At 50.3% G+C, this 27,174-nt stretch overlaps 1 protein-coding gene across 3 annotated transcripts in view; it reads right to left on the bottom strand.

Moving 5' to 3' along the window:
- DOCK11 (dedicator of cytokinesis 11) overlaps nt 1-27,174 on the bottom strand; it is a 1,169,031-nt gene that overhangs the window by 97,036 nt on the left and 1,044,821 nt on the right. For all 3 annotated transcript variants that reach the window (XM_085607886.1, XM_085607887.1, XM_085607888.1), the window contains one exon: nt 3,476-3,686. In XM_085607886.1, coding sequence (XP_085464012.1) covers nt 3,476-3,686 — 211 coding nt within the window. The remainder of the gene's footprint in view (nt 1-3,475; nt 3,687-27,174) is intronic.

Below are 27,174 nucleotides of genomic sequence, written 5' to 3'. Positions count from 1 at the left end.
TAAGTTAATGGACGTTCTAGAAAAGCAAGTTCACACCTTAAATGTTGGCTAACTTGAACGTATGAGTAACCTTCATGAAAAAACACCGTTGCTAAGGAACAAGATACAATAACGTGATGACGATGCACGTTTCACGATGCTTGCCGACGATAACGTCCTCTTGCCTACGGAAACACTGCTCGTCTGCTTTAAGGATACGAACGATGTCGCGCGATGGCAGCCGTCTGTGACTATTCGAAAATAATCCGTGTCACAAGGTTAACGGTACAAAAAAAAAATTTATATTCCTGGTGATATTTCCTCTTTTGATGTGAAACGAAAGGTTTGTGAATCTCGTGCCATGCATCCAGTTGTTTTTGAACAAATTAAGATTACTTTAAAACGAATCAGCTCAGGTATTATTCAATATATATATATCCGACGGGGCCATCAATGTTTTACCCATAATTATGGTGCAGTATGAAAAAATAAATAATCAGGCTCGATGTGTGCCCCCGATTTTAAATAGATTAAGCGTCCACGTACCTTCAATTAGATGGGCCGCAAAAAAAAAAAATCTCTCTCTCTCTCTCTCTCTCTCTGCACGCCGAGTTCAAATCGTCGCCACTTTTGTAAGGTGTGTTGTTCAAGGAAAACGGGTGAGCGATTCGTGTATACAAGTTCCTTGTTTATTGCAGAAGAAGTCAGTTCAATACAAGCGCCCCATCGGTCTGTACAATCCTTCTCTCAAGTCTCCAACCGACCTGCCCACTTGAATCACGCATTCCACAACCCGTCACAGAATCCCCTCGAGCTCATCACGCGTAACCAAACACATTCATACAATGGCTTGCAAGCCAAGATGTAACACTAGGTGCAACTGCTGGGTGTTTATTTAGCATTTTCTTCAGAAAAGAACTGTAGCCAACAGCACGTACGGCGGCACAGTTGTCAAATCAGATACTCTTACGTCGGCATCTGCCCAAACACCCCTTGGAAATCCACCTTTGAGCTGCCTTGCTACTCAATGTTTGCTGCAGAAGGGGAAGACCTTGGGTCCTGCTCACCAGAACATGCCATTGGTACAGCCACAGAGAAGAAGAGAGTGTGTGTGTCTGTGAATTTCATATTAATCCACACTAATGTGGAAATGCTATGTGGCTCTGTTATAGTATTTCACATTGCTTTAAAGTTGAAAATGCAGTCTAATTTGGTTGCAGTCTGGTTTGGATTTGAATCCAGGCTTTGTGTTAGCATGCTCCTCCCCTGACTGTATTCTTCGGAAGCCTTCTTCTTTCTGGTTTGTCTCATGGCCTGCTCAAATCCAGGCGCTGGCAAAGGCTTTCTGCTAAAGTATGTTTTACATGCCTGGAAAGTCTTTAAAAGCTTGCATGCTTTTGAGCATGGGCCATCGGAATCCGCATTGATGCAAGGTGCCCTTCAGGTAAGGCTGTCTGCAGGCATGCCAGACGTTTTTGCTGTGCCCTGGTATGCACACTCAGCATCTGGTGCCATCTAAAGGTATTAGCCGTGATAGACACCTTGTCATTAAAAATAGAGCAGGCTTGCTGTACAACCAATAAGTAAATGTTGCAACAAGAGTGACTGGACCTGGAAAAGCACACGGCCAGATGAATAACTCCCAGACACTACATCTTCAGAGGAGTCTATGAAGGACCCAACTACACACAGCACCTACCATGCAGGTACCCGAGCTGAATCCCCCTCTCAACCCTCCCATGCCGGTGCAACCCCCTTTTCTCTCCAGCATCACAGACACAGGATTCCAAGATGAGCAATGGGACTCGGCCAACCTACATCCGCCATGCTGCACCCCGCTTGTAGAGTGCCACCCGGCTTATACAATACTTTGTAACATCCATGCAGCTGGAAGGCAGGGTGTGGCCCGGAGGTAGAAATAAAGGCTGGGGGATTGCTCGTGGTCACTAGGCGATACCAGTTATCTAGTGTGTATGTGTGTATATTGTTTAGCTGCCCTGCGTGCTGTAGACAATAAGTACGTTATTACCAGGTCTTTACACTGCCGACGCACCCTCCACCGCTGACTGCGAGCGGTCGTGTCCTCTGACTGCGCGTGAGGAGAGCACGCGCTGGGCCAAGGCTGCTTACGATAGTTTTCCCAGACTGACTTCACTTGTTTGGCCCCAGATTGTGGTAAATCCCCTATAGCACCACTGATTATGAAATACCAAAGGACATGCACCCGTTACCAGGCTTACCATTTTAATGACGTGCCAAGTTGTACTCCAGGGAACTCCAGTAAGAAAATTAGCGCCATTTAACTCAACTCTTTTACTTAAATATTAACAGGCAAAGTGAAGTGGCCAGTGCTGTTCAACTTCCATATGAAATGTTAATGATTTTTGTGACAAGTTAACCAGTCAGGATGTTTTTATTTCCACAGCACCATTACATCAGTCTGTATCTACCTTTTGCAATCTCCGCTCCGAGATCGTGACACAAGAAAATACAGGGTAGAGAGAGTGATGTTTCAAAGGCCTGCTTGATTATGCATGAGTCCTGTAAGCTAGATGTCGACATATACCTGGGAGTCATCGTCCCTGCCTGATCAACATTTTAAAGGCTATGGTAATATACTGTAATAAACAATGACCCTAAGACTATGTTAAACCTATGGACCTGACATTACGGAAGTTACCTATTCAAGTGAATAAGTACAGAGCTTTTCTAAAAAAATAGCGTCACTCATGCTGCTCAGAAACCAATAGGAGCACTGCCCTGAACATTCAGTGCCAGTCTCGTACACATCTCGACCGACGTCATCTTGCTTTAAGAGTGCCACTCGTTGGTCACTCTCTCAAACTAGCAAATATGGTCCCAAGTTAGTTATTACAACCATTACCACATGCTGAAGTAAGAGGGATGCTAAGACCTAGCCATGTTACACAAGGATATGCAACACGAGGGAAGAAAACTATTGACGTTTCCTGAATCTCTGGGCATGCATAGCAGTCCCTCCCCAGCACTTATGCACCTGGAATTCTGTGCAACTCTTTATGGCATATATTTTTCAAAGATGTGGGCTGTCAGGAGATCTGGTACTATCAGACTTGGTACCCAAAAATGCAGGTGCCTAATATAGACAATGATTGCCCCTTTCTCTTCTGTTTGTATTTCATCCCAGTCCAGAAACTTAGCACATTTGTTTTCACCTATGACGATGTCATTCATACAACATTAGGCTTTTTCTACTACTGTTAACATATATCGCTGATATATGGTAGGTTACTTAAATTCTAAACTCTATCTATATTTGGAAAACCTGAAAAAGAGATGCACACTCTCCTGAGAACACCACAAGGAAACCATAGGAGGCAGACCATGGAGAACTTTCACTTGTCAATGAACCTGAGAACATGGAATGCAACTTCTGGCTGCTTTTGATCAATAGCTATTGGAGACCCAAGACAGACAATAACTAGAGCTAAATCACACTACAAATAGCATTTCTTACTTGTTAGAATAGTTTTCTTTTTGCACTGTTCCTCCACAGAGCCATGTTTCTTTCCGGATAGGGTGTAAGGAGTTTCAAATATAAACCTGTTGATGTTGTGATTCTTTTCGAAGTCCGTCTTCCTTTCAGAGAGCTCTTTGTCTTCCAGATATGGCTTCACATATGTCACTTGTATATGTGCTTGCTTAGGATCCAGATCTTTCGCACTGACCTGAAGAGCAAAACAAGTTGTAATGATTTCACTGGAGGAGAGAGGAAGAGCATTGACATTATATTCCGAAGTGCCTGCTACATAAACTGGTTAAACTAAGGCATAGTGAAGTGCTCCCGCCATTATTCTAAGCAATTAATGAGTATGAACATGCAAACAGTAAACCGCTATCAATCTGCAAAGAGAAAAGACCGATGCATTCACAGTTAACATACAGCTGCTTCCGTCATCATCCTTTGCTAGCGTGCCCTGGGTCAGGGGGTGATTTTAGAGATTGCACTGGCACATGTGGCACACAAGGTCCGAACAGAAGTCCAGTCCGGGGTCAGCATTTATGTTGTGGGCTGGTTGCAGGGCCGGCTTTAGCGATGGTAGCGCCCGGTGCGACAACCCTTCTTGGTGCCCCCTCCCCATGATTTCCTCCTTGGATTCCCTTACTACCACCCGGCAAAAGTCCCCCCATCTCTCCATAGCACCTCTCTCAAATACATTTCATTTGTTGTAAAGGCTGGCTTTCGTAATCCACTCAGCTGTCCACATAAAATGCAGATCTGTTCTTTGCAGCAGGCACATCAACCCTCTGTGCTACTTTATGGCGAGTCGAAACTAACACTAGACAACACTCTGATCCCTCTCTCTTAGGAGGAACATTAATCACAAGATTTATCATGGCAGTTTTATTGGAGCCTGAGAGCTGGACCCACAAAACTCTGCAGCAGGCAATTTTAAATCTTAAATTATTGTTAAACACAGTGCCCCCTCTTCCCCCGGGTCAGGCCAGTGGCCAGTGTAGCCACACCAGTCGCACCGCCTTAAAGCCGACCCTGACTGGTTTATAAGACAAGAATCTGTACTCACCCACCATCCGTGGATACAATTGGAAGTTTCACATGCCCAGTAGTTAGTTGTGCATTGTTTCCTTGTAGTTGCATAAGTGGAAGGCCGGGCACCTGCTGGCCTCATGACCTCCCATTTCTCTACCCATGTAGGTGCCAGGAATGAATGTCTGCTGGTAAGAAAAGGATGAAATGGAAAACGATGGAGCAATGCTCTGTCAGTGCATGAGCCCAGCTCTTCCTGGATATGTCAGGCAGGAAAGGCGCAGCGAGAGCTCCAGTACAGACTGCGCCTTTCTTGTGCTTCACCTGCCACTGGTCAGATGAGTGCATATTATGCACATGCCTGTGTTAATGGCACATGCACACAAAGGGCATGAGTCCCACTCTGCTACTGAGTACTATTACATTTTACTACAATAGATCCAACAATCGATGGAGAGCTAAAATTGCCACACCTGTGTGACTTTTCGTAAACTTCTTACATCTCTTTCGTAAAGCTGTGTTTGAATCCATGATTCCTTTCATAGTAATGCCTGGTACTCTGTGTGTTTGTGGGTAGGGATATTGATAAATCTGTTTACAGGGAAGCATACGAGCCACACAATGTAGACACTCCAATCTAAATCAATCAATCATCTTAATCTTTATTTCGGTCACTAGGACCATAAAAGAATACAACATATACAATTATAAGTTCTACAATAAGAAAATTACATATGAATCGAATACAAGGGTCATGAGACAATCAACTAAGAGCGTTCAAGATGTACATGCAATCATATTAAACTTAATATGGTAATTGCGAATAAACCACATTGCTGTTAGGAATTTAGCAACTGCAAATACAGTAGGGGCCGATAAATCTGTCTTTAAGATCCTATATGCTGGTGCGAAATTCCTGAAACCTAAATTTTTAAGGAGAGGGATAAGCCAGTATTTCCGAGCTATGCTATAAGCTGGGCAGAAAAATATAATATGTAGATCATTTTCTTTGGGATGTGCACACGCTGGGCAGTGGGCTGTAGAGTGTGTTTTGTTCCAATGTTCAGTGTATGCCCTCAAGGGGAGAGTACCATATCTCCACTGCATGTATAGCTTCCTTGTTATAGAGGGACCCACATCGTCAAAGACAAGTTCTAAACGATAGGAGTCTTTAACAGCAAGGAAGTAATTGGATAGGGAACCCTTTTGCATAGTCTCAATTGTTATTTGGAGCTTGTGATCATAATAAGCCTTTGCTAAGGATTTACGAGAGATCCTACAGCAAGCATATTCCGGGTTAGACCACAGGTCCGGCCTTCCCAGGGTTTCAAGCGTGTGCTTAATATATTTTAGCCATAGTATGTGAGAAGCCTTGGGTAGGAGCAAAATCTCTGCCAATTCGGCCCTATAACTAGCAAGCTCCGGCGCGCTCCAAATTTTACGCCAGAAGGTCAGAGGTTTCAATCCCAGCTCCTCCTTAATAGGTCTTAGGCCTAAGTCAAATCTTAGGGGGAGGAATGGTGTGCTGGATGGTAATGCTGTCAATTGTCTTAAGAAACTGTTCTCAGTTGTCTGGAGTTTCTGATCAGCAGTGTGCCCCCATATCTCCCCCCCATAAGTTGCTGCCCCTCTAGCCTGTGTTTTATAAATTTGGAGCGGTGGGCCCAATGGTTTATAGGTCGACCTGGTTAGCATCCTGCATATGCCACCCGTAAGCTGCACAAGTTTCATGTTCGCCTTGGTTCTATGCGTTTCCCAGGTCATGGTTTGGTTGAGGGTTAACCCCAAGTAATCGAACGTGGTAACACGCTCCAGTCTAGTAGCCCCTATCATGGGATTTGGGCGGGATGAACGGGGCGGGTTGAAGATCATATACTTCGTTTTAGATGTATTGATTTCCAAACCGCGCTTTTCGCAGAAGTTTGTAAACCCGTCCAACACCCGTTGTATACCCATAGGGGATTTGGAAAGCAGTAGGGTGTCATCTGCAAACATAATTGCAGGCACTCTACTACCATTAAGCTTGGGGGCGTCGGCTTTGTCAATCCCCGTAAGATAATAAATGACCCCATCCACGAAGAGACAGAACAGGGTTGGTGCGAGCACACAACCCTGTCTGACCCCCGTGTCTACTGGGAAGCTGTTTGAAAGGGCTCCCCCTCTGCCACACCTCACCTTAGCAAAGTTGCCCTGATGTAATCTCCTTAGCATGGATAAAATATCGACGGGGACTCCTAGGTCCTTTAAAACAGTCTAAATCACCTTCCACCGTCCTAAACCTGATACAAAAATACTGAACATAATTTATGGGACCTATGATGACATTTTAAGGGCATTTCAAACTCAAGCAAGCTCCTGCTTTCATATATGTTATTGCTCTATTTTATTTAATTGTTGTGAAGAAGAAAAATGCAGGATCACTGAAGGACCATGCGGTTGAACACTCCCATAGGTTCTATATACGTATTTCTCCGAATTGTCTTAGACCTGATTGGCCGCTTTTGACCCCTTTGGAAGTTGGATGTATCCGCAACAGTGGTATTTGCAGTTGTCATTTCCTTGTACTGTATTTAATGCATGTTATTGATGATATTCATATTTCCTGTCTTTTCTTTGTTGAGAGGAAGGTCCAAGTCACAGATTTGGCATCGAATGCACTGGAAGATATTGTTGACATGTTTCATGCAGAAGTTGTAGTTCTGTTGTTTTTTGGGTGTAGTGGACGATACAAGCAGTGCATTTACTAAATAATGTTTGCTGCCTCTACCTTTGAGCGTATAGTATCATGTCTACTACTGCACTCCACTATGGTAACTGAGCATTTGCATCTTAACCATTCATATATATTAAAATCCATCACTTTACTTCCTGTCATTGGTCACCTAATGAAACAAAAAATGCTTTCTGCAGGCTTGAGAAATCCAGTTTGGGAGGTCCCAAGGCAACCAGAATTGACCGGGCCACAAATGTATCAACATAGTCGTTTGCTACTGGTATGTATCCTGCCAATTCTTGGACTTAAATAAACAGCTTTAGTACACACAGAAGCAAATCATATGCAAAAAACTCAAATATATACATAATTACAGTGGGAAAACAATTTGGAGGGCCTGCTAAAGAGCTCTCACAAGAACTACCATGGTGCAAATGAACTACCCTAAAGATTTATCTGAAGGATAAATAACTCCCAACCTTTTTGCCTCTTTCAGTAATCTGCAAGTTTACATAAGATAATTTACTCACCTGTAGGTCTTGACGAACAAGTTACTTACCTTCGGTAACGATGTATCTGTAAGAAACATTAGTTAGTTAGATTCCTCACCTTAGAATATCCCCAGGCGTCAGACTGGATCCGGAAGATTTTTCGTCAGCAATACCCCTTGCGCGTCGCTAGGCGTCGTCTGCGGCTCCGCGTCCGTCGTCGGCGTCGTGCGCCGGGATGACGTCGTCGGAGTACTTAGACGCCGCCCTAGCGCGCTGACGTCAGTTCTTGTACATAGCCTTCCGCGCCAGGAACGCAGAGCCATGCAAAGACCGACACTGGTGCCAAAAATAAAATCTAGGGGCCTGAAAAGGATAACCTTAACCCTAGATGTCAGTTCGCAGAACGGGGAGGATGGGAGGGTCGGTGAGGAATCTAACTAACTAATGTTTCTTACAGATACATCGTTACCGAAGGTAAGTAACTTGTTCATCTGAAAGAAACACGTTAGTTAGATTCCTCACCTTAGAATAGATACCCAAGCAATACCATCCCCGGTGGTGGGTCTGCGAACCAAGATCACACCAGAAAGTCCTGGAGGACAGAACGGCCAAAGAAGCCATCCCTCCGGACTTGGCCGTCAAGGCAATAATGCCTGGCAAACGTGTGTAGCGAAGCCCACGTCGCCGCCTGACAGATGTCCTGCAAAGGGACTCCCCGTCCCAAGGCAGTAGTAGCCGCAGTGGCCCGAGTAGAATGGGCGCGCAGCCCAACAGGAGGGTCTTTTTTAGCCAAGGAATAGCAAAGTTTTAAACACAAAACGACCCACCGAGAGATGGTCCGTTTGTGCACAGCTTTCCCCTTCTTAGCGCCCACGTACCCAACAAAAAGCTGGTCGTCCACCCGGAACTGTTTTGTGCGGTCCAGATAAAAGGAGAGCGCACGTTTTGGGTCCAGACAGTGGAGCCTCTCTTCATCTTTGGAAGGATGCGGAGGCGGAAAGAAGGTGGGCAAGGTGACAGACTGCCCAAGGTGAAAAGGAGTCACCACTTTAGGAAGAAAGGAGGGACGAGGCCGAAGGACAACCTTGTCCGGATGAACAGATAGAAAAGGAGGCTTTGAAGATAAAGCCTGGAGCTCACTCACCCGTCTAGCCGAGGTGATGGCTACCAGAAAAGCAGTCTTAAGAGTCAGAAGACGAAGAGGGCAATTGTGAAGAGGCTCGAAGGGAGCGCACATCAGGAATGTCAAGACCAGATTCAAGTCCCACTGAGGCATTACAAAAGGGACAGGAGGGAACGTATGTGTAATGCCTTTGAGAAAGCGTGTAACCACAGGGGACTTGAAAAGAGAAGGCTGATCAGGAAGCCGCAAGAAGGCGGAGATGGCAGCAAGATAACCTTTCAGGGTGCCCAGGGCAGAGCCCTGCTGGGCCAGAGAAAGAAGGAAGAGGAGAACCTCAGAAAGAGGGGCGGAAAGGGGATCCACAGCCTTTGCTGTGCACCATGCCACAAATTTGTTCCACCGGCAGGCGTATACCGACTTTGTGGAGGGACGCCTGGCTGCCAGAATGATATCACAGACTTCAGGAGGCAAGTCAAATGGCATCAACTGCCGCCGCTCAATCTCCACGCATGGAGGTGGAGGCTGGACAGGTTCGGGTGGAGGACCGTCCCCTGCTGCTGCGACAGAAGATCCTCCCGAAGGGGCAGACGTATCGGGGGATCGGTCAACAGACTGAGTAGCTCGGGATACCAGTATCTTCGTGCCCAATCCGGAGCCACCAAGATGACTTGGGCCCGGTCGTGCCTGATCTTCTTCAGCACTCTGAGCAGAAGTGGTATAGGCGGAAAGGCGTACAACAGACCGCAACTCCACTCGTGACGAAAAGCGTCGCCGAGCGAGTGCCGCCTTGGAAATTCCAACGCGCAGAACTGCTGACATTGCGCGTTCTCTTCGGTGGCGAATAGATCTAACCAAGGCTCTCCCCACTGCTGAAAGAGGCCTTGCGCCACTTCGGAGTTCAGACGCCATTCGTGATCCATCATGCACCGGCGGCTGAGTTCGTCTGCTCTGGCGTTCAGAGAGCCCGCCAGATGTTGAACCACCAGGGTGACGCCCTGGTGTTCCAGCCATGTCCAGAGGCACAGAGCCTCCTGACAAAGGGTCCACGACCCCACCCCGCCCTGTTTGTTGCAGTACCACATGGCGGTGGTGTTGTCCGTGAACACCTGCACGACACTTCCCCTGACAGAGGGAAGGAAGGCTTTCAGTGCAAGCCGGATCGCTCTCAACTCCAACAGGTTGATGTGGAGACGAGACTCCGCCGGAGACCAGAGGCCTCTGATCTCCGCCTCTCCCATATGGCCACCCCATCCCAGGAGGGACGCATCCGTCACTACGACATGCTCTGGTTGGGGAAGGGAGAGGCTCTTGCCTTTGACCCACTCGCGGTCCGTGAGCCACCACTGCAACTGCTGTGCAGTGCCCTCCGAGATCAAGACATGGTCGGACAGGTTGCCGTGATGCTGGGCCCACTGAAACTTCAGGTCCCACTGCAGAGCCCGCATGCGCCGCCTGGCGTGATGCACTAGTAGGATGCAGGAGGCCATCAGCCCCAGAAGCCGCAACACTAGCCTGACCGAAACCCAGGATAGAGGCCGAAAGATGGGAATCAGGGCCTGAATATCCCGGACCCGCTGTTCCGGTGGATGGACCCGGAACTGCGCCGAATCGAGAACCGCTCCGATGAAGAGGAGCTTCTGAGAGGGACTCAAGTGTGACTTCGGCACGTTGATGGAAAACCCCAGCAAATGCAGGAGATCCGCCGTAGTCTGGAGGTGGGAGACGACTGCCTGGGGCGAGCCCGCCTTCAACAACCAGTCGTCGAGATAGGGGAAGACTGGAACCCCTGATCTGCGCAGATGAGCTGCGACCACCGCCATCACTTTCGTGAACACCCGAGGGGCACTGGTGAGGCCGAAGGGGAGCACGGTAAACTGAAAGTGCTCTTGGCCCACCGTGAACCGCAGGTAACGCCGGTGGGCCGGCAGGACGGGGATATGGAAATATGCGTCCTGCAAGTCCAACGCTACCATCCAGTCTCCAGGGTCTAGGGCAGCTAAAACCTGAGCCAACGTGAGCATCTTGAACCTTTCCTTTCGGAGGAAGGCATTGACGTTCCGGAGGTCCAAGATAGGGCGTAGGCCCCCTTTGCCCTTCTTGGGAACCAGAAAGTAGTGGGAATAACAACCACGACCTACTTCTGGACCCGGAACGCGCTCGACGGCCCCCTTGGCCAAGAGAGCCGAAACTTCCTCGCGGAGAAGATGCAAATGATCCCCCGAGATACGGTGGTGCTGCGGTGGCATGGCTGGAGGGGTCGTCTCGAAGGGGAGGGAGTAGCCCCTTCGGACGATTTGCAGCACCCACCTGTCCGATGTTATGGACCGCCAGTGGTGCAGGTGATGGCGAACTCTGCCGCCCACTGGCGTGGCATGGGCCTGAAAGCTCGGACTAGGAGGGCTTTGAGGCGGATGCTGCAGGGGTTGAAGTGGGCTGACCACGTCGGCCTCCATTTCCGCCACGGCGGAAGCCACGTCCGCGACCGCGCGCAGGTTGGTTCTGCGGCTGGTGGCTTTGCGGACGTGAGGAGGCGCCCCTTCCTTGGCCACGAAAGGGGCGAAAAGCGGAGGTGTGCGCCCGCGGAGCCGAGAGGCCCAAGGACTTGGCCGTAGCCCGGGAGTCCTTAAAGCGGTTCAGCGCACTGTCCGCCTTCTCACCAAACAGGCGAGTGCCATCAAAGGGCATGTCCATGAGGGTGGTCTGGACATCCCCGGAAAATGACGTGGACCGCATCCAGGCGTGGCGGCGGAGCGCCACCGTGGTCGAAATCGCCCGACCCAGCGAGTCCGTGGTGTCAAGCCCACAACGTATGGCGTGCCGTGCTGCATCCCTCCCATCGGCCAAAGCCTGGGTAAGACGCGTCCGGACCTCCTCCGGACACAGGGGCAGCACGTCCTCCACCGTATCCCACAGGGAATGGGAATAACGGTCCAAGAGACAGGCGGTATTTACGGACCGCAGGCCCAAACTAAGGGACGAAAACAGTTTCTTGCCAAACTGCTCGAGTCTCTTGGAATCCCGATCCGGCGGAGCGGTCGGGAAGGAGGATTGGGAGGTAGAGGCCTGGATAACCAGACTCTCGGGGGTGGGGTGTTGGGACAGGAAACTGGGGTTGCCCGGAGCAGGGCGGTGGCGCCTGGCAACGTTCCTATCCACAGGAGGAACTGTGGAGGGCTTGGACCAGGTGCCCTGCAGAACGTCAGTGAGGGCCTCGTTGAACGGCAGCAGAGGCTCAGTGGAGCTTGCTGAGGTTTGAAGCACCTCAGTGAGGATGTTAGTCCTCACAGCCACGGCAGGCAACTCGAGCCCAAGGGCCTCGGCCGCCTTGCGCAGCACCACAGAAAATGCTGCACCCTCCTCCGAAGCCACGGTCGGAGGAGAAGTGAATCCAGTGTCTGGCGAGGTGTCCAGCCCACTGGCCTCCCCCAGTTCATCTGCCCAGTCCTGAGAAAGCTGTGACTGAACAGCCAGAGGGTCCTCGAACCCCTCCCAGTCGCCCCCTTCTTCCGATTCCTGATAAACAGGAGGAATGATCGGAACCGGACTGTAGAGATGGTAGGACTCAAGCGGCGTCGGATGCGGCGTCGGCGGACGCCGTGCCGGCGTCGGGTCCGGATGAGGGCTAAACTGGGGTGTCGGCGTCACAGGCGTCGGCGGCGCCGGTGACGGCGTCGGTGGTTCAGGCGTCGGCGCCGGTGGAGGAGTGACTAGGTCAACCGGCGTCGACTGGGGCCCAGGCAAGGGCCCCGCGGGGACCTGCGGCGTCGAGACCGGAGTCGTCGACGGCGCCGGGGCCGGAGCCGCCGGCACGCGAGGTCACCCAGTCGAGTCCGCGGGGCCCGAAGGCGCGCCAGCGGGCGTCGACGGCGGGGCCAGGCTCCTCATGGCCGAGAGGAAGGCACTGATCTCCGCCGGCGCCGCGTCAGCCCCAGGGACCGGAAGGTATGGGGCGGACGCGGCACCTGCGGCTCCACCGGAGCCGCGGGGGTGGAACCACCCTGACCCTCGGCCGAGTCGCGCGACCGGCGAGGGGAGTCCGAAGAGCGATGTCTCCTCTTGGACTTCTTTGAGCGTTTGGACTTACCCGACGACTTGGAGCCGGACGAGCGATGGCGTCGGCTAGGGCTCCGCGAGCGATCCTTGGACCTCCTCCTGGACCGGGATCGCGCACGACGCGGAGCCGAGTGGCGAAGCTCGAGAAGCTTGCGGGACCGCTCCCGCCTAGCCTTCGAAGTCAGGGCCTGACAGTCGTTGCACGACTCCGCGTCGTGGTCGGGGCCTAAGCAGTAGAGGCACCGGCGGTGGTGATCGGTCACCGACATCAGTCGATGACAATCCTCGCAAGCCTTGAACCCAGGCATCCTACCGGCACCAGATGTCGACAGACAAGGATCAAAAATGATCAAAAAAGATTTAGTCAAAAAAGACTAAAAGGGGTAGCTCTCCCGGATCTGCGCTTACTGGCGCGGAAAAAAGAAGAACTGACGTCAGCGCGCGAGGGCGGCGTCTAAGTACTCCGACGACGTCATCCCGGCGCACGACGCCGACGACGGACGCGGAGCCGCAGACGACGCCTAGCGACGCGCAAGGGGTATTGCTGACGAAAAATCTTCCGGATCCAGTCTGACGCCTGGGGATATTCTAAGGTGAGGAATCTAACTAACGTGTTTCTTTCAGATAAAATATACCACAATACTCCACAAGGGTTTATTACCTCCAATATCTGCTTTTCACTGACAAAAATACAGCCCTCCAGATTTTGGGTTTCTTTACAAGAAACAATAAGGACCTCCTGCCATTCAATTGCATTTTCGATTGTTACTACAACAGGACAACTGACTTTGCCATGGATGTTTCAGACACATGCCTATCTACATTAATGTCATAGTTAAATAGCATCAGGCCTCTCACAATGGAGAAACATTAAACCATTGGCAAGACCTATTCTTTCAAACAATTGAGTTTGAAGGCCCGTGACTCTACTTGCTTACAGGATGCCTATCCACCAAAGAGATTTTTTTATTTTTGTTTCCTTGTTTATTTTAGCTGCCCCTGTGCTTTAGTCATAGGCACCCATACTTGAGTGCACCCACAGACGTCTGTGGGAGTCCAGCCTTCCTGCAAACCAAAAACCTTTTCCCCATGGCTGTGCTTCTGCTTCTTTAGAGCTGAGAGGTCATGTCAGCTCCCCCCCAATCTGGCACTTCACTTCGAGAGTCTTGGGGTAGATCTGACTTTCCATCTGTCCAGCCCACTCTTCTTTTGTGCAGTTGCGAGGAAGGGTGGACAACTTTCCTAGTGCCGCAGGGGGTCTCCCTGATATGAGACAAGGTGGTTTGGACCAGGTGGTCTCCAGAGGCAGGGTAACTGTTTCTTTTTCTCTGAATAGAACATTACTGCAATGGCTAAGCCCCCCACCTCAGCAAAGAGGGATACCCCTGCAGCACGCCATCATACATATGATTGATTTGCGTCAGGCTGCTTCAAAAGACCTCCTCAACATTGCTCATCGAGTAGCAGATAAATGATATATCTTAGTATGCTTGGTGCACAAGTTACTTACTTGTTTAACAATATATCTGTAAGAGACATTAGTTAGTGATAGATTCCTTACCGTAGAATATCCCCAGGCGTCAGGCTGGATGTGGAAAGTTTTTGTCAGCCGTACCCCTGCGCGTCGGTAGGCATCATCGTTCGGCTCCGTGTACGTCGTTGGCGTAGGAGTCGCCGAGATGACGTTGCTTGAGCTACTTAGACGCGCCCATGCATGCTGACGTCAGTTCTGTACACGACTTTCCGCACCAGGAATGCAGAGCCATGCAAGATACTGACCACTGATGCATTGAAACTAGGGCCCTGAAAGGGATGACCTTAACCCTAGAAATCAGTGCGCAGAACGGGGAGGATGGGTGGGGTGGTAAGGAATCTATCACTAACTATTGTCTCTTACAGATATATCGTTACACAAGTAAGTAACTTGTGCATCTGAAAGAGACACGTTAGTGATAGATTCCTTACCTTAGAATAGATACCCCAGCAATACCAACCCCGGTGGTGGGTCTGCGAACCAAGATCACACCAGAAAGTCATGGAGAACAGAATGGCCAAATAAGCCGTCTCTCCGGACTTGACTGTCAAGGCAATAATGCTTAGTAAAAGTGTGCAGCGAGGCCCATGTGGCTGCCTGACAGATGTCTTGCAGGGGAACACCACGTCCCAATGCAGTAGTAGCTGCTGTCGCCCTGGCAGATTGGGCGAGCAACACCGCCGGGGGTTCCTTGTTAGCCAGAGAATAACAGGTTTTGATACACAAGACGACCCAGTAGGAGATAGTCCTCTTGTGTACAGCCCGGCCTTTCTTGGCGCCTACGTAGCCAACAAAGAGATGGTCATCCACCCGGAACTGTTGAGTGCGATTCAAAGAAAATGAAAGCGCACGTTTTGGGTCCAGACGGTGGAGCCTCTCTTCCTCTCTGGAAGGGTGCGGAGGCGGAAAGAAAGTGGGCAAGGTGATAGTTTGCCCAATGTGGAAGGCAGTGACAACCTTTGGCAAGAAGGAAGGATGAGTGCGAAGCACAACCTTGTCCGGATGAACCAACAGAAAAGGAGGCTTACAGGAAAGATCCTGGAGCTCACTCACGCGCCTAGCGGAGGTGATGGCAACCAGGAAAGCAGTCTTCAAACTTAATTAATGAATAGGACAGTTGAGAAGCGGCTCAAAAGGAGCGCACATCAGAAAAGTAAGAACCAGATTTAAGTCTTACTGCGGCATCACAAACGGAATAGGAGGGAAAAGGTGAGTAATGCCTTTGAGAAATCTATTAACAACAGGGGACTTGAAAAGAGAGGGCGGATCAGGAAGCCTGAAAAAAGCTGAAATTGCAGAAAGGTAGCCCTTAATAGTGCCCAGAGCAAAGCCCTGCTGGGCCTGAGAAAGAAGGAACAAAAGCACCTCTGAAAGAGGGACAGAAAGGGGATCCACAGCCTTTGCTGTGCACCATGCCACAAATTTGTTCCACCTGCAGGCGTATACCAATTTAGTGGAGGGACCCCTGGCTGCCAGAATGACATCACAGACTTCAGGAGGCAAGTCAAAAGGAATCAACTGCCGCCGCTCAATCTCCATGCATGTAGGTGGAGGCTGGACAGGTTCGGGTGGAGGACCATCCCCTGTTGCTGCGACAGAAGATCCTCCCGAAGAGGCAGTCGGATCGGGGAATCCATGCTCATACTGAGTAGCTCGGGAATCGGATGCCAAACTCTTCGAGCCCAGTCCGGGACCACAAGAATGACTTGGGCTCAGTTGCGCCTGATCTTCTTCAGCACTCTGGGTAGAAGTGGTATAGGCGGAAAGGCGTACAATAGACCGCAGCTCCACTTATGATGAAAAGCGTCTCCGAGCGAGTGCCGGCTTGGAAACTCCAACGCGCAGAAGTGATGACATTGCGCGTTCTCGTCGGTGGCGAATTGATCTAACCAAGGCTCTCCCCACTGTTGAAAGAGACCTTGCGCCACCTCCGAGAGAAAACACCATTTGTGATTCATCAGGCACCTGCGGCTGAGTTCGTCCGCCCTGGCGTTCAGTGAACCTGCCAGGTGTTGAACCACCAGAGAAATGCCCTGATGTTCCAGCCATGTCCGGAGGCACAGAGCCTCCTGACATAGGGTCCACGACCCCACCCGGCCCTGTTTGTTGCAGTACCACATGGCGATGGTGTTGTCTGTGAACACCAGCACTACTCTCCCCTTGACAGAGGGAAGGAATGCCTTCAGTGCAAGAAGGATCGCCCGACGCTCCAGAAGGTTGATATGGAGCCAGGACTCCGCCGGAGACCAGAGGCCTCTGATCTCCGGCTTTCCCATGTGGCCACGCCATCCCAGGAGGGACGCATCCATCACCACTGTGTGCTCCGGCTGGGGAAGGGAGCGGGATCTGCAGCTGACCCAATGCTGATTCATGAGCCACCACTGCAATTGTTGTGCAGTGCCCTCCGAGATCTGGACGTAGTCGGACAGGGTCCCCTGATGCTGTGCCCACTGGAACTTCAGGTCCCACTGCAGAGCCCGCATATGCCATCTGGTATGGTTGGTTAGCAGGATGCAGGAGGCCATGACTCATGAGGCCCAGCAGCCTCAAGGTCATCCTGACCGAAACCCAGGACAAGGGCTGAAAAATCGAAATCATAGCCCGAATGTCCCAGACTCGCTGTTCGGGAGGATAAACCCGAAACTGCGCCGTGTCCAGAACCGCTCCGATGAAGAGGAGCTTCTGAGAGGGAAACAGGTGCGACTTCGGCACATTGATGGAGAACCCCAGCAAATGCAGGAGGTCGGCCGTAGTCTGGAGGTGGGAGAGGACTGTTTGGGGCGAGCCCGCCTTCAACAACCAGTCGTCGAGAAAGGGGAGGACTGAAACCCCTGATCTGCGCAGATGAGCTGCGACCACCACCATCACATTGGTGAACACCCGAGGGGCGCAGGTAAGGCCAAAGGGGAGCATGGTGAACTGAAAATGCTCCTGCCCTACCGTGAATCACAGGTAACGCCGGTGGGCCAGCAGGACGGGGATATGAAAATATACGTCCTGCAGGTCCAACACTACCATCCAGTCTTGCGGGTCGAGGGCAGACAAGACCTGAGCAAATGTGAGCATCTTGAACTTCTCCTTCGGGAGGAAGCGATTGACGTTCTGAAGGTCTAAGATGGGACGCAGGCCTTTTTCCTTCTTTGGAATTAAGAAGAAGGGGGAGTAACAACCACAACCTACTTCTGGCATCGGAACCCGCTCGATAGCCCCCTTGGCCAAGAGGGCTGTAACTTCCTGCTGGAAAAGTGCCAAATGATCCCCCGACAAGCTGTGATACCATGATGGCATAGCTGGGGGTGTTGTCTCAAAGGGGAGGGAGTAACCCCTTCGGACAATTTGCAGAACCCACCTGTCCGATGTGATGGTGCGCCAGTGGTAGAGGTGATGGTGAATCCTGCCACCCACTGGTGTCTGGTGGGCCTGAAACACCGGACTAGGAAGGTTTGGAGGCAGGGGCAGCAGAGGGGGTGGTGGACTGACCCGCACGCTGGCCCCGTGACCAGCCTCTGCAGGTCCCACATCTGTGGCTGCGCTGAGACTGTTGCTGCGCAGGCCTGTGGCTCTGAAAAGAACGTGCCTGGACACCCCTTCCTTGACCACGAAAGGAGCGAGAAGCAGAAGCGGAAGGAGTGTGTGTGGCCGAAAGGCCTAAAGACTTGGCTGTAGCCCCAGAGTCCTTAAAACGCCCCAACGCGCAATCCGCCTTATCACCAAACAGGCGAGTGCCATCAAAGGGCATGTCCATCAATGTGTTCTTGACTTCCCCAGAAAAGCCAGTCGTTCTCAGCCAGGCGTGGCGGTGTAGCGCCACTGTCGTGGAAATCGCCCTGCACAGTGAGTCAGCAGTGTCAAGACCACAACAGATCGTGAACTTGGCTGCGTCTCTCACCTCAGCAATAGCTTGGGAGAGTACTGTCCGAGCCTCCACCGGACACTGAGGCAGCACTTGCACAACCGTATCCCACACAGAATGGGAATAATGGCCTAAGAGACATGCAGTGTTCACAGACCGCAGTCCTGAACTGGTGAAAGAAAAAATCTTCTTCCCAAACTGCTCCAGTTTCTTGGATTCCCTGTCCGGTGGTGCGGAAGGGAACACGCTCGAGGACGCAGAGGCCTGGACAACTAAGCTCTCAGGGGTAGGGTGTTGAGAGAGGAAAACTGGGTTGCCCGGAGCCGGGTGATGGCGTTGGGCCACATTCTTATCCACAGAAGCCCCTGTGTTGGGCCTGGACCAGGTGCCCAAAAGAACGTCTGAGAGTGCATCATTAAAGGGCAGCAGCAGCTCCGTAGAAGAAGACGCCCGGCCCAAGCACCTCTGTCAGGAGGTTAATCCTGATGGCCATGGTAGGAAGCTCGAGGTGCCCTACGCAACACCATAGAGTAGGAACCACCCTCCTCCGTACCCACAGTAGAAGGAGACAGTGAGCCAGGTTCAGCAGCATAATCCTGGTCACCTGCATCCCCCAGATCCTCATCCCAGTTCGGGTCTAACTCGCACTGTGCTGCGAGAGGGTCCTCAGACCTTTCCCAGTCCTCCCCGTCCTCCACAGCCTGCCGAACTGGTGGAACATAAGGAGGTGGGTGAAGAAAGGGAAAGAAATTCCTAAACGGCGTCGGAAACGGCATCGGTCGACACCCTTCCGGCACCGTCTCCATGTCGGGGAGGAGGCTAGGGACGGCGTCGACCAACGCCGCGGCCGATGCTGGTGGCGGCGCCGTCAACATCGGTGGAGGTCATACTGGGCCAACCGACATGGAAGGGGATCCATGCGTGGATCCATGGGGTTCTCTTGGCGTAGAGACCAAAGTCATCGACGACATCGGGGCTGGAGCCAGCAAAGTCGAAGAACGAGGAACCCCAGTCGGGCCCGCGGGGCACAAAGGCGCACAGGCGGGGCCGGACGGTCCAAAGACATGTGCCATGGCTGACAGGAACTCCTGCAGCTGGGCCGGAGTTGCTGATGGACCCGGAATTGGCAACTGCGGAGGCTTCGCTGGAGCCGCAGGGGTGGCGCCACCTGCACCCTCAGCAGCGTCGCGCGACCGGCTAGGGGAAGGCGAAGAGCGACTGCGCTTCTCCGACTTCTTGTGCTTCGCCTTACCCGACTCCGAGTGCAAAGACTTCGAATGGTGGTGATGGCTCCGCGGCTGGTCCCCCGACCTCCCACGGGACCGGGACCTGGAACAGTGCGGAGCCGACTCCCGGGCCTCTAGCCACTTTCGGGACCGCTCCCGCAAAGTTTTCGGGGCCATGGCCCAGCAGTGGGAGCACGACTCGGAGTCGTGGTCACGCCCCAGGCAGTTGAGACACTCATGGTGCAGATCCGTCACCCACATCATGCGGGGAGTGGCTGCGCAAGACTTGAAACCAGGCATCCTTATGCACCTGGAGTGAAAGTATTCAAAAAACAGAGACAAAAGTCCCCAAAAACTCAGTCAAAAAATGACCGGGGTACCGCTCCCTCTGGAACTGCGCTTGCTGGCGCGGAAAAAGAAAGAATTGACGTCAGTGCGCGTGGGTGCGTCTAAGTAGCTCCAGTGACGTCATCTCGGCGACTACGATGCCAACAACGTACGCGGAGCCGCACGACAACGCCTACCGACGCGCAGGGGGTACTGCTGGCGAAAACTTTCCAGATCCAGCCTGACGCCTGGGGATAGTCTAAGGTAAGGAATCTATCATTAATGTGTCTCTTTCAGATATGCTATGCCAATTTTGATGGGATTTGGAGCAAACCACTTAGGAAGACTGAAACTATAAAGGAGGATAAGTAGGAAGGGCTCCCCTTCACTGGAAAAAAACTAGGCTTACCAAAGCCTGAGCAATGACTACTTCTAACCCTCAGCCTCTCACTTTGGAGGCTTTTGCCAATCTTTTGCAACCTCTGCACCACTTCCTTCTCCTCCTGGCAACAGCAGTTTCACTGGAAGGGCTCTGGACCTGCCCTCCTGACTAGCCTTTGTGATCCCCTGTCCTTGGGCACTTTAGCTCTTAACAGCACAGTACAGGTCCTCAACAGAAGACCACACCAGGTGTCTGGACTCCCCAGCCATCCAGACCAGCAGTCTCTTGCAGAGTGACTGGGCGCGTGCAAAAGCAGAAGCTCACAGTGCCTACTACTCCAAGGCACCACAGCAGATCCAGTCATGATAAGAGTTCACACTGCGCCCCCTTCATGTCAGAATACCATGTGCACTCTGCACTAGAGCTGGCAGAGAATCATGGAGCTGCTGAAACAAACCATGGAGAAAGAAATACAATTCAGGAGTCGATGAACCCCAAGACTCCTAACATCCTTTTTCTATTTTCCATAATTTTTTTTCAATTGACCAGTGTAATGGTTGCTAAATTTGCACATTTTGTGCCATTAGCAATTTTGTGTTATTTATCGCTACCCGGAGACTCATTAAAACTGAAAATGTCTCACCAAAAGACAGTTCCCGTTTCTTCTTCTTGCTGGTATCTTGTGTGACGTTTTTGTGAAAAGTATGTCCCTGTATTAAAACTCCACGAGACACTGGCACAGCAAATTTTATGCCATTTTCATAATTTCATGTAACTTTTGCCTACATCAGGAAAAAATGTTAAGCTTGTAGTTACTCCCGACTTCTCAGTTCATTCTTTTGCGGAAAGGTCAGTAATTGGTGGGTCCCCTACCCAATTTAGAGATGCCACATCATCCCTCCACCTCTAATGGACACAACAGGATCCATCCACTGTTTATCCCATGCCCCATGCCCCATAGCACAGTACCATGGATCCAGGATGGTGAATTTGAATTTAAAAAAAAATTAAAGCACATCAACTCTTTGAATCTGCCTCAGGCCAGAAAGGCTTCCCTTGCCTCAAAATCTTCAAAGAGGTCTCCTGCTGAAAACGAAGTATGGCCTCTCCATATTGTTTGGTCTGGGAACTTTCCTAGCCCTAGATAACATGGAGTTGTATATAACCGCTCCTGCAGCAGAATCTCATCTGGAGCCAGGAATAGGCTAGTGTTAAACTGGACCTTTGACCTGCCAGCTGTGAAGCAAAGCACTTATCCATTCCCAGCAAGGCAACTCAAGGTGAATTGCATTTGTGGGAAACCCAGTAAAATATACTCTGTGCACAACTGTATGAAATAATAAAACTTTTATACACCTCATCTTACATCTGAACCCACATCTCAGCAATTTGTATACAAGGACCATAATCTAGTTCTTGTACCATGTGGCAGTCCAAAGTTACAATTTAACATAGATTTACACATTAACTATATAACTGTGAAACCCTTACACCTGACACACTTTACCGAAAAGGAAAGGTGCATTTACTTTTGCTACTCAAATGAATTACAAGGTCCTGGCATATATTGAAGTCAGGCAACAGTCTTCCTCACTTGTTAACACGTGTCAGGCACAACAGACTGACAGCCCCTTTCCCCAGATGTCTACATGCAGTTGACCTAATGTTAAAAGATGGTTATTGGATGTTGGACCTCCTAAGCTATTTACACAGAGAATTATAGTGAGTGAGACTCCATTTGGAACGCCCACATCACAACAAAGTTCAAAACCAAAGGCAAAAAGTAAAATAAAACTCTTTGAAGCTCTCATGGGTAAAATCTCTTTCACTATAGCAGGGTACATGCAAAACCACATTTTTACTGAACCTATTGGTACTTATCTACTGGAAAAATGTCTTGGTAACACCCAAGGATGAGTCTCCAACTTTGTAAATAAACATGTCTTCTGCATTGGACACCTTGTGCACGGGTTAATACATCTAAGGTCCCTTTATGGGTAGAGCATGCACATTTTGACATTAGTTAGTGATAGATTTCTTACCTTAGAATAATCCCCAGGCGTCAGTCTGGATCCGGAAAGTTTTCTGCTTAGCAGTACCCCTGCGCGCCAGTAGGAGGCGCTGTGCGGCTCTGTGCCCGTCACTGGCGTCGTGCACGCCGGGACGACGTCACGGAGGCTACTTAGGCGCCACCCATGCGTGCTAATGTCAGTTCTGTACACAACTTTCCGCGCCGAAACGCAGAGTCTTGCGAGAAACTGACCTTTGGTGCATAAAACTAGGGCCCTAAAAAGGGATGACCTTAACCCTAGTAATCAGTTCGCAGAACGGGGAGGATGGGTGGGGCGGTAAGGAATCTATCACTAACTAATGTCTCTTACAGATATATTGTTACACAAGTAGTAACTTGTGCATCTGAAAGAGACACGTTAGTGATAGATTCCTTACCTTAGAATAGATACCCCAGCAATACCAACCCCGGTGGTGGGTCTGCGAACAAGATTACACCAGAAAGTCACGGAGCACAGAACGGCCAAAGAAGCCGTCTCTCCGGACCTGACTGTCAAGTCAGTAGTGCTTGGTAAACATGTGCAGCGAGGCCCACATAGCTGTCAGACAAATATCCTGCAAGGGGACACCGCGTCCCAAGGCAGTAGTGGCTGCAGTTGCCCTGGTCAAATGGGCACGCAGACCCACAGGAGGCTCCTTCTTGGCCAAGGAGTAACATGCTTTGATGCACAGAACGACCCACCTGGAGATGGTCCGTTTGTGCACCGCCCGACCTCTTTTGGCGTCCACGTAGCCAACAAAGAGCTGATCATCCACCCGGAACTGCTGTGTACGCTGCAGATAGAATGCAAGCACACGTTTAGGATCCAGACAGTGGAGCCACTCCTCTTCCCATGAAGGATGCGGAGGCAGAAAATGTAATGTAATGTAAGGCGGCATTTATATAGCGCATACTACCACTCCGCAAGGAGCATCCTGGCGCTGAGTATTCGGAGGTAAGGGGGGTCCTAAGATTACTAAATAAAGTAGAGGCACAATTTGTCTGGGGCGCTGAATATCCAAGTCTTCAGGGCCTTCCTGAATTGTGTCTCTGTATTCAGCAATCTCAAATGGGGTGGTAGTAGGTTCCAAGCTTTGGTTCCTAAAACAGCCACTGTTCTACCGCCCCCTGGTTTTGTATTTAAAAATAGGCAGTTTGAGGAGGTTGGCAGATGAGGACCTGAGATTCCTAGTTGTGGTATAGGGAGTGAACCGTGCAGAGAGATACTTGGGTCCTAGTTTGTGCCTGGCTCTATAGGTGATTAGTAGGATTTTAAAAAGAATTCTTTTATGCACCGGGAGCCAGTGAAGGGCTTGTAATGCTGCAGATGCCAAAGATCTTTGTGGGAGTTTGAGAACTAATCGAGCCGCGGTATGTTGGACAACTTGTAGCTTTTTTAAGGTAGATTTGTTGGCTCCTGCCAATAGGCTATTGCAGTAGTCAAGACATGAGAGTATCATGGTAACTGCCACTGATTTCCCTGCCGTAAGTGGAATTAGGTCAAATAATTTGTTTAGAGATTTAATAAGGCTGACGCAGGTCCCTGCTACTGCCGTGGTATGTGGGAGGAAGGAGAGGGCAGTGTCAAATTTTACTCCTAAATTTTTGGCTACCTTGACTGTATCAGGCGGGGGTGATGTCCCTTCTGGCCATCATTTACAAGGCTGGAATAGGACGTTTTTCCCTATAGGGAGAATTTCAGTATTGTCTGTGTTGCATCTAAGATGGTTATCTCTCATCCACTGGATGACTGCGGTTAAGCAGTGTTTGAAGTTAAGTTTGGTCATTGTGGAGTTGTTATCCAGGGAAAGGATCATTTGGGTATCGTCTGCGTAGGACGTAACTTCAATCCCAAATGATCCTATCAGGGAGAGGAGTGGGGTCATGTAAACGTTAAACAACAGTGGGCTCAAGGTTGAGCCCTGTGAAACTCCTGTTGCTATGTTGCATTCTGCTGAAAGGAAAGTACCAAGGGTAACCGCTTGTCTGTGGTTGGTAAGGAAAGATTTTATCCAATTCAGGACGGTACCGGAGATGCCGCCACGTTCGAGTCGCTTCAGGAGGATACTGTGCGAGATGGTAACAAACGCGGCCGACAAGTCGAGTAGAATCAGAACAGCTTTCTTGTCGTTGTCGGCTATATTTTTTAACGCGTCGGTTATTTCTAGTAGAGCCGATTCCGTAAAATGCTTGGGGCGAAAGTCTGATTTTTGAGGGTGAAGGATATTATTGTCCTCAATGAATTTAGACAGTTCTTTATGAACAAACTTTTCTGTGACTTTGCCTAGCAGTGGGAGTAGGGAAATAGGCCGGAGATTTGAGAGCACAGAGGGGTCGATGTTTTGTTGCTTTTTCAGTGGTTTTACCAGTGCAAGCTTCCATTCATCTGGCACTATACCTGTGCTGATGGAGGAGTTGACTATCTGATTTATAACAGGGTTAACTATATCTATTATTCTATGAAGAATCATAGGAGGGCAGGCATCCAAGGGTGAGCCTGATTTGCATGCTCTTATGGCCTTGTGAGTCTGTTCTAATGAAATTGTTTGAAGGACCGAATAGAGTGGGCAGAAGCTGGCTCGGAGCTGACATCCTGATCTTGGGGAAGGTCCATTAGGAAGTCCTTCTGAATTTTTTTTATTTTTTCTTCGAAGAATGCAGAAATTTTATCACAGAGATTTTGTGAAGGAGGTTTCTCTTTCTGTAGCACTTTAGGGTTTGTGAAGGACTTTACGACCGAGAAGATGGTTTTTTGGTCTTGATTAGCCTCCTGAATTTTCTTGGAGAAGTACTCTTTTTTGGCGCATTTGATCTGCTGATGATAGAGCTTTCTGCTATTTTTGTAAGCTATTCTTTCATCAGCGTTGTACGATCTTCTCCATTTGCGCTCATGCTGCTTACATAGTAGATGAGCTTGGGCCAGGGTGGGCGTGAACCAGGGTTTTGTTTTTTAATTTTAGTTTTTTTGTACTTATCAGGTCTCTCCAAAGGAGAAAATTTGTTGCATGCTGTAGTGAGCCAGGAGTGGAAGAGGCGTGAGTACAACCCAGTGTTCCCTGTTAGAACGGGAGTTAGAACTTGGGCAGTGGTTGCTAACCTAGGGTTGTCGGCTAATTTGGCCCATTTACGTCCATTTCGGGGTTCAGGCAGTGGCCTAACTGTATGGCTCATCTGTGGAACCCTGAGTGTGAGGGGCACAAAGAGAGGGTCCGACGAAATTAGAGGTAAAGGGGTGCCAACTGATAATGGGGCAAAGTTGGAACAAACCCCGTCCAAGGTATGGCCCGCTCGGTGTGTTGGGCCCTCCACCAGTTGGGGCAGAGTGAGAACTTCAGTGATTTGAAGAAAGTTATCCACTCCTGGTTCGGTTCCACCTTGCAAATGGAGGTTAAAGTCTCCTAGCAAGGTGAAATTGGCGTATCTGAGCAGGAGATGGCTCAAGCCGTCCCCAAGTGAGTCTGTGAAGGTAGCGCTCTGGCCTGGAGGGCGGTAAATTAGAGCACCTGAGAATGACAAGGAGGCATTTAGGGAGAGGCAAAAGCCCAGGCTTTCCGCTTCCTTGATTGTGTCGAGATCAAGACTAGTACAGTGTAGTGTGTCCCGTAGAATCATAGCCAAACCCCCTCTTCTGCCATCTTTTCTATCTTTCCTGTGGATTGTATAGCGACAGCAATGTCAGGGTTGCACCAATCTTTCAACCATGTCTCGGTGACAAATAGAAGGTCAAGCTGTTGATCTATAATTAGATCCCTGACGTCTTGGCAGTGCTTGCTCAGTGATCTTGCATTTATTAGTCCCCCCTTAAGTTGAACATTGTGTTTTGCCGTTAAAGGTGGGCAAAGTGATGGTCTGCCCGATGTGGAAGGGCGTGGCAACCTTTGGCAAGAAAGAAGGACGTGCCCTCAGACCCACCTTGTCCGGATGAACAGAAAGGAAAGGAGGTTTGGAAGAAAGAGCCTGGAGCTCACTCACTCTCCTGGCAGAGGTGATAGCTACCAGGAAAGCCGTCTAGAGAATAAGAAGACGTAAGGGACAGTTATGAAGGGGCTCAAAGGGAGCGCACATCAGAAAAGTCAAGAAAAGATTCAAGTCCCACTGAGGCATTATGAAGGGCACAGGCGGGAATGTATGGGTAATGCCCTTAAGAAAACAGTTAACAACCGGGGACTTAAAAAGAGAAGGCTGATCAGGAAGCCGTAGGAAGGCAGAATAGCTGAAAGATAACCTTTAAGAGTGCCTAGAGCAGAGCCCTGCTGGGCCAAAGAAAAAAGGAACAGGAGAACCTCAGAAAGAGGGGCAGAAAGGGGATCCACAGTCTTAGGTGTGCACCATGCCACAAATCTGTTCCACCGACAGGTGTACACCGTTTTAGTGGAGGGATGCCTGGCTGCCAAGATGACATCACAGACTTCGGGAGGAAGATCAAAAGGTGTCAACTGTCGCCACTCAATCTTCAAGCATGACGGTGGAGACTGGACAGGTTCGGGTGGAGGACCGTCCCCTGCTGCTGCGACAGAAGATCCTCCCTAAGAGGCAGACGGAGCGGGGGATCGATGCTCATACTGAGTAGCTCGGGATACCATACTCTTCGAGGCCCAGTCCGGAGCCACAAGAATGATTTGGGCCTGGTCGCACCTGATCTTCTTCAGCACTCTGGGCAGAAGTGGTATAGGCAGAAAGGCGTACAACAGACCGCAGCTTCCATTAGAGACGAAAAGCGTCTCCGAGCAAGTGCCGCCTTGGAAATTCCAACGCGCAGAACTGATGACATTGCGCATTCTCTTCGGTGGCGAAGAGATCTAACCAAGGCTCTCCCCATCGCAGAAAGAGACCTTGTGCCACATCCAAGTTCTGACGCCACTCGTGATCCACCATGCACCGGTGGCTGAGTTTGTCCGCCCTGGCGTTCAGAGAA

The sequence above is a fragment of the Triturus cristatus genome, chromosome 5_2, assembly GCF_964204655.1.
Source record: "Triturus cristatus chromosome 5_2, aTriCri1.1, whole genome shotgun sequence".
Lineage (NCBI taxonomy): Eukaryota > Metazoa > Chordata > Amphibia > Caudata > Salamandridae > Triturus > Triturus cristatus.
Note: the sequence above shows the minus strand (reverse complement) of the source record. Positions and strands in the feature narration are given on the sequence as shown.